The 8,437-nt window shown below is 35.9% G+C and overlaps 1 protein-coding gene across 1 annotated transcript in view; it reads right to left on the bottom strand.

Annotated features, from left to right (window-relative positions):
* Positions 1-492: 492 nt before the first annotated feature.
* Positions 493-8,437, bottom strand: part of PPFIA3 (PTPRF interacting protein alpha 3) — a 2,479,399-nt gene continuing 2,471,454 nt past the window's right edge. Inside the window, exon 29 of the mRNA XM_044083361.1 lies at positions 493-774. Coding sequence (XP_043939296.1) covers positions 623-774 — 152 coding nt within the window. The 3' untranslated portion in view covers positions 493-622. The remainder of the gene's footprint in view (positions 775-8,437) is intronic.

Genomic DNA, 8,437 nt, shown 5'->3' with positions numbered 1-8,437 from the left:
CTGTTCCTCATAAAATTTCTGACAAATCACTGAGGACTGAAGTCACTAAATAATGACACACATTTGAGTTTCAGACTTCTTATCCTACAGACAATGCACGCTAACATAAATTTTGTTATTATAGCAGCATTCTAAGTTTATAAGAGCAACATTTATAATCTGTCCCTATTTTGGGGCCTTTGTCCCCCATTAGTTCAGGCTTTGTCTGCATTTCTAGAGCTAACAAGCTGAGAGGTATGTATGGAGGGCATACCAAATACAAGAAAAATCTGGTACATTCTGCGAAACTAAAGAAATGTACCTGATTTTCCTTGTATTTCTTCAGGGTCTATGTTTACTGAATGACTGGTACTGTAGAACCAAAAGGCAAAAAGCAAACCACAAAATGTGAAAAGTCTGGCAGATCAGGTTCCAACAAGCACAAAATCCAAAGCACGATGATGTAAGACAAAGATTTTTAATGTAGAAAAAATATAAAAGATGTAACGCTTTCGTTTAAAACAGTGTAAACTTCTTCAGACAAAGCTGTAAGACAAGGCAAACATTTAAATAATTCACAATTAATTTTTAAGTCAGGTTTGTGCTAGTTGTTTCCCTGTGCCCAATTGGATGCATCTGTGTATTAAGCCAAATGATGTAACAAAGCATACAATTTAGTAATGGGGTGGGGGTACTTCAACTTCCATTTCCTGATGATTTCATTTTTGGATAGAAGCAAAACTAAAGTCGACAAAGAACATTCATCCTTGGCCAAATTCTCCATTTTTGGAATTCCTAACAAAAATAATAACAGTCAGCAATATCTGCTTCAGCCATAAATCAATCAGAAAGTTTAACAAATGCACTTTATATAGACACAGCTTTACAAAGTCCCACAAAGTATGCAAGTACAGACCACATTTTGGTTGGAAACATGCAGACTGGGGTGTAAAAGTATCTATGAAAATACTTAAAGCCAAAACTTCTAAATGTTTACAATCGAGCAGCACAGAGCTAAATATATCACTCTCTAAGGAAAAGGAACAATATACCTGTTCAAAAGTCTGTCCCTGCTGTCCTCTACTTGTTTCTTAATCCCTTCTCGTGCTGAAATTTACTGTTTGTAAGACATACTACCCACTTCGATAGTTTGCCATCTTGCTGCCTTAACTCGTTATGAATCTAACCTACTGTGGAATCACCTGATTCAAGGGTAAAGGTCTCCTTATGTCCACAAAAACATACTTCAAGCTCCTATAAACGAAATAACCCACCCATCTCAAGACAAGCCACCAATGGTAATGCCTCCAAGGTCATGAAAAATTACTTACCTAGCAAAAGGTCCCAAGACTTAATTTGTAGGTGTCTACTCAGCCATCACAACAAATGAACTGCTTTATTAGTCACAATTTTACTACCTATGAATGCTAACAAATCTCTTCAAAGTTTGATGCTCATAACTTCAGCAGTCCATTTAATATGTCATTTATGGTTTTATGCAACATGAGAAGTTAGTTGACATTCTACTGCCAGAAGTCAAACAAGAAGATTTGTCTGAAAACTAATTTATTTCACATTGGTTCAGGATGTAAGACATGTTAAAACTAAAAAAAAAGGTCTTAGCTGGGCCATACTGCCGTATAAGTTCAAATCTGACAATAACAAGGCCCTGCAATCCTTGGGCAACATAACCCTTTCCCATTACACCTTACAGTTAAAAAACTGCATACCAGGAAAAGAGTGGGACATTCTGAAATGTGAAAAGAGCCAATAGCAGCAAAACCATTAGCACAGCTAACACCTTCTGATCAAGGTACAACAGCTGCATCCTCGGTTTACAAACTAATTTCTCACATTTATCCCTCAGTTTTGTGTATGGAATTCTAATGATCTCAGATTAAGAGGGCACTAAATGAAACACTGGATATTTAATCAATTCACAGTCCCACGACTGAGGGTACCTATTTCTAAGACCCAGAGACTAGGCAAAGGTAATCACAATGGTGTGCATCTTTCCTAAATCACTTTTTAATTAGAAAATTCCCCAAACAGTTCAAATAAATTGAATAACTTCTAAAGATATCACTCAGGATCAACTAAATAAACTGAAAGATCAAACATGTACAAAGAAATGTTATGTCTTCTTTTCCTGCCCATCAACATTAACACCCATTAACAGCTTCTGCCAACTGTTCCAAAAAATAGAAAAGAAAAAAAATGGCCAACAGCAAAGAGAATGGCAGACAACCCTCCCTTTTCCTCTGGATAATCAGAAAAATTACAATAACTCCGCACCTTAACCTACTGAGAGACCCCATTATTAATATGGTTTAAAGGGAGTAAAACCTTGAAAAAAAAAACAAATATAACACTGTCAGCAAATATTCTCAATTCACACGATCAAAGGTTTTTTGGCATCATCAAAGTGGCTCTGAGTGCTAAGCATCTTGTATCAGAAACAATCTTTTAATAACATTATAAAATGTTTGTCCCCTAGTAACACAACTACACTTATCTTAGTGAATTGAGTTAGGAAGCAAGGGTTCAGCCTGGATGGTAAGAGTGCTACCAGTATTGTATAATTCCAACTGAGCACACAAATAGGTCTGTATGAGTCATGAGTATGGATAAAGAGGGTCCCTTCATTCCTTTAGGCTTAGAGAAAAAACTGGCCTCCCGCCAAAAAAAAAGGTACAAGAGCAAAAGCTGCCAGAATTTCATTAATCAACTACAATAATACAGCTAACATTCACTCCCCATAACAGGGCTTCAGAATTTCATTAATCAACTGCAATAATATAGCTAACACCCCCCCCCCCCCATAACAAGCAAAGCTTACATGATAACCCATCCTGGTCAGGAGACTTCCCCTTGGGGAGATAAGCCAACACTCCTATAAGATCATAGTGTTAAATAGGCTAACAACCACAGGGGCCTTTTTTAAGCCTAGCCATGCATCCCAAATCTCTGACAAGTTCCCGTACCCTTGATAAGTGTAAGAAGAGACTTTGGAGATAAACTATTTACATGCTGCCTGTGTCCATTAGAGACACAAATGGCAAACCAGAGATGAATTTCCTGTTCCCCATCCAAATGTCCAAGTCACACTTGAATTGGGTTAGGGAGAAACTCTGCTTCACGTGTATGGGAAGCCTGCTGCAGAGAAGGGGTAGTCTCTGTGATACACACCTGTCTCGCCAGCAGGCCCTACTTATATCACAGGCAAGGTTTATGCCTTTAGAATGGGTAATTCTGGTGCTGTTTGTTTTGTAGATATGCAGGAAGTCCATCAGAGTGGGCATGACAATACCTCGCATGCCAGAGACAGATCTCCCCTCAACGGCCTGTAGGACATTGAATACAGGGATAGAGCCTTGAGGTGGTCTGCAAAGGGCATGTTACTTAGACCATCTCAAATAATTTCTTCCATCTGATACCAACAGGCTGTCTACTTGCTCTACCATTAATATGGGAAGAGTAAAGGTTTGTAAAAACCTGTGTAAGTGATCTTCAGAGCAATCTTCACTATTTCCTGGTGCATAAAGCTGGACACACAAATCATGAAAGATTCAACTTAAATGCTTTCTGCTCCCATACTTGTTGGACCATTCTGTCCAGCATAAATTATCTAAGATATATAAAGAGAGACCGATGGGCCTTAGGGGAGTTGTCAAAATTGCTGAAATGGAGATAACCATTTTTAAAATACTGAGTCATATCCAAGTGTTTAATTGTCTTCAATTTAACCTTCTCAGTGTCTGAATCTAGACTTTTAGCACCTCTTGCTTACTATGCCTGCATCTGTCATACCCAATCTTGCCATTCAGTCATTGCTGTCAAAATTTCTGCATACTATCGTATATCTCCTTAACTGTTGTTTTATGGATCCCTTAAACACCTCCAACTATCTCAGACAGTCACCAGTATTTTCTGGACTGCAGTTAAATTACTGCTGCATTTGAGGATCAAACTAATCTTGAAGAAAAAAAAAAAGATTAACTATAAAAGGATGTCCTGAATAGTCAGTGTCCTAACAATGGCTATTGTTCACTAACCAAAGACAGTACCAATATTGCATAATCAAATATTATTACTTGCACTGTTTAAAATGAATGCACAAAATAACAGGCTTCTGAACACATCTTTATTTCAGAATTTTAGAAAACTTTGAATAAACCTTGGAACAGTCCACTGAAAGTCATAGATAAGAAATAAGTCCATAAAACCTATAATTCAGTAAACCATCATGAAATAAGATCACAATGCAGGAATTTTAATTGACCTTGGCCCTAAGATACTTCACCCCACTGTGTAATGAGATACCAGTCTCCTACAACCAACAATACCCCATCATGAAAAACGTACACATTCAGCCACAACCTCCCCAAGTTCAGATATAGTGGAGTCAGAAGGATACTATACACTTGCCAGTACAGTTTGTGTTCCACCCATACTTCCTTTTATAACTATACATCTTCCTGAATGATCCATATACATGGTTTGTGACCTGAAACAATACTTCATATGCATCAGAAGAGCAATTCTACTTATTTGCCATCTCAAAAAGAAAAAATAAAAAACTCCACCAATGAAAGGAGATAATTTTGATATTTTTCAAGCATGTGAAACTGACAATTAACCAAATTTTCACTAATTTGGCAGAAACCTGTCTGGAAAAATACATTTCCTGAAGTCTTCTTAAAAAAAAATGGGTTTCCCAACCAATTATCATTTCAGGAGATCAACTGCATGAGTCAATATAAAAAGGAAAAAAAAATCATAAAATGCAGAAACTCCTTGCTTAAATTCCATCTTGTACATAAAAATACAAGAAAGTCTCAAACAGCCCTCAAAATTCCTAAAAAAGTTTTTTTTTTTTTTTTTTGAAGGGCTGTTTGAGCTGTTTTTGTATTTTTGCGTCATGTAACGATTGGCTTCCTGCTTGAGCTACCTGTTCTTAACATCTTATACCTTAGAACGGCACTGCAACCACAAGCCGTACTTGATGTTCTGCTCAAACAATAACCATAAAGAGTACACCCAAAAAACAGATGAGGGTTATAACCAACACATTAAACACAGCAATATACTTCTGGCAGATTCAAAGGTTATTATCAAATGCTTTTCTCTGGATTACAAAGACATATATTCTTTTTTATTTCTCAAAAGATTTTTTTTTTATTTTTCAAATACAGTTGAATAAATTCCATAGTATTTTTATGTAACATCTTAAATAACTATGTACACTATTTACATCTGCCTAACACTATAACAGAGCTCAATATATACAATTACTTTATAGGTATAACAATCCAGTTATCAGAGTGTATCTGTTCAGTTATTGTAAAGTGTCAATCAATGATTTTTTTCCATGGACTGTTAATAAATGGCTTAGGATGAATCCTTAATTCTTTAATTTTAATTTCCAACAATGCTGTGGTCTTCAGTAGGCTGTAGAAGTCTTCCAAAGTCAGTATTGTGTTTGGATTCCATCTGCTTGTTATACACTTCCTTGAGATTGCAAGTACTGTCCCTACTAGATACATATTTGATTCATTCAAATGAGGACCTTCATAAACATTTAATAATACTAGAGCTTTAGATAAGTTAAATAATTCATTAAATAAAGCTTGTAAAACGTTTGTAATACCATTCCAAAATGGCTTAATTTTAACACAGTCGAAAAAAAATGGGATTCCAATCTGCATTGTGTATTTGCTCACACCTCCAACATATTCCCTTTGCGGAATAATTAATTTTAGTAATTCTTTCTGGAGTTAAGAATGCTCTGTGCAAGCATTTCCAATTGAACACTTTGAAGTATTGTGTAAAGGATGTATGTTTTATTGATAATAAAATATTTGATTTAATTTCTTCAGTCAGCTGTAACGAGTGTCCTTTTGTTATATAATTCCAATATGAGGATTTGGGTGTTGTTTTATAATTTATCAATATATTGTAAAATTTCAAAATACTATTTCCCATGTCATAATCATTATATATGACTTCAAATAGGTATTTTGTAAGTTTAGGTATTTCTTTAAATGAAGAATTACTAATTATTCTGCATAAATCTTGGGAATACATCAGAATGCTTTACATAGTTAGCCAATTTGTTGTGGAATTTTGTATGTTGTTTCTATTGTTTGCATATCCAGAACATTTAGGTCTTTGATACATTGAAACCAACAAACAAATCCTTTCTGTTCCCAGGAATTAATTATTTCTCTGTATATTTTATGTGGATAACTCTTTGTAACTATGAATGGTGTTAAAAGATCAAACCAGATTTTTAAATCTATATTTGCATTAATAATTTTCCTAAATGAGTCAATGTAATTAATCATACGAGTTTTAGTGGGCTTAGTTGTGTTATATTGCATACTAATACAAAAGACATATATTCTGATAGTAATATTAACCTGGTTCTGGAAAAGCATTATTTTACTAAATCAATAAATGTGGTTAGCTAGATTCAGCTTTTCTTGACGTTCAATTAAATCCAAAAAATATTCAGAACAAAAAGTCAATGTGGCCTGATGTGCCCCCCAAAGCTTTATTAATAAATACATAAATAAAATAACCTCATATTTACTGGCACTTCATTTAGTCACACTGATTAGAATGTTTTTCTATATAGGGTCATAGGTTCATAGGTTCATACTAGGCTATCTGCCCTAGGGCATTTATAAGCCTAGCCAGAGTGTGTTTGGCTTTCGCCACCCATTTTAAATTAATTTTGCTATGCCCTTTTTTGAGGTTAGTATACTGTGCCTCTGTCTAACAGTGACACAGAAGTGATAGTCGGGGTAAACCTATGATCTCCCATCCACTCATCAAGATTCCTCTTGAAGAGAGTCATAGGTTCAAAGGGACATTTCTCTCCGACAGACTTACACACACACCAACCTCACTCACACACACTGAGCATTTGCAGGATTCAATCCCCCTACCTAACTATGTTATGACACTTGAGATGGACGCATTAGCGGAGCGCGCTATTCGCATATCAGGTTAAGCAAGCCTGGGAGTCCTTTGCAATGCTTCTAAATCTACATATCTCAAAATTTCCAGTCTTTCTTGAGACCATACATCTTCTTTTATTTTTTTTAAAGAAATTAATTGATCCAAACATCTTCCACTTCGGTTATTTGCTACCCGCTGTGGCTCTCTGATGCTCACTGGATATCATTCGTTGTCAGAAGGTAATGTAAGGATAAGTCTTTGCCATCCCACTGTAATGTTTGTTTCATTGTTGCGGAAGTCTGGATTTAGTCACTTGTTGTGAACTATCAAAATGGGGTGAAATGAATTCTGCCTTGTTACTTGTCCATGCACTTAGCTTTCCTAAAGAAATCAGTTCTTGTCCCTACACTGTTAACATATCCAGGTCAAATTTACACTGTGTTTGGCCACTAGAACCTTTGCTGGTGGCCTGGTAAAGCAACATTTCTTTAAAGTGAATGGTCTTTCCTACTGCACAGGTGTCAGATGACAACTGCAGTGTTTCCGAATCACTATGTGGTCTGATATAAGTATGTGAGTATGAATATATACTTTTAAAAAAATATTTTGACATAACTAAACAGATGTTGCAATAATGAAAAGGTGCAATGATATATAATAAAATATATAGTCACTTATCTAGTAAATTAAGCAATACCATACCATATAGGGTATAGTGCAAGCAAAAATATACACACTATGAAATATCTGTGAATTCTTTCTCTCACTAAGCCTCCAGGAATGCACAGACACTGATGGAAGGAATTCTTCAGGGTAAGCTTGTTGGAATCTTGTGAAACTAATGGACTAGCAGGTAAGTAACAGTTCTGAATAGGGTATTTCAAGTTCCTCCATCTGGACTGACATACTTCTTTGAGCAGATTAAAGCTAAAGAGGAATATGGGAACATGTTGCACCTGGTACATTCAGAATGCAGCCGGTCAGGCTTCTAAACAGATAAATACCAAGGAGGCCAGGGGAGAATAAAGCGTGGGACTCAGGATTGAAGGTACATGGGAAAACTGAATGACAGATAGGAAGCTAAGAGTAGTGATGAGAATTATCATAAGAATTCAGAAAACAGTAGGCTGTCACGTGGGTTTCTATTGATTAGACAATCTGTATCGATTGGACTTTGTGCACTGGATAACAGAACTAATCAGATATAGTGGATAATGGGACTAATCAGATATAGAAACGTCAGTAGTGTTTATTTTTGTAGCTCTGACTACTATCAACAGCTAGGTGCAGGCAAAGCCCAAATATTTACTAATCTTCTGCAAAGCTGGGTAACAGAGTGAAAACAAACTTAGATCTAAAAAAGGTGTGGTAGTAAAAGATGACCTGCCACAAAACTTTTGTGACAGTTGCCAAAGCTAGCATGATAGTTAGATGACAACTATGAATTAATAGCAACAAAAGCTCAGTTATGACTTTTTTTTTTTTGAGGGGG

The sequence above is a fragment of the Protopterus annectens genome, chromosome 9.part0 (genome assembly GCF_019279795.1).
Source record: "Protopterus annectens isolate FY-2018-M chromosome 9.part0, PAN1.0, whole genome shotgun sequence".
Taxonomy (NCBI): domain Eukaryota; kingdom Metazoa; phylum Chordata; order Ceratodontiformes; family Protopteridae; genus Protopterus; species Protopterus annectens.
The sequence above is the reverse complement of the archived record's forward strand: the minus strand, read 5'-3'. Positions and strand labels throughout refer to the sequence as shown.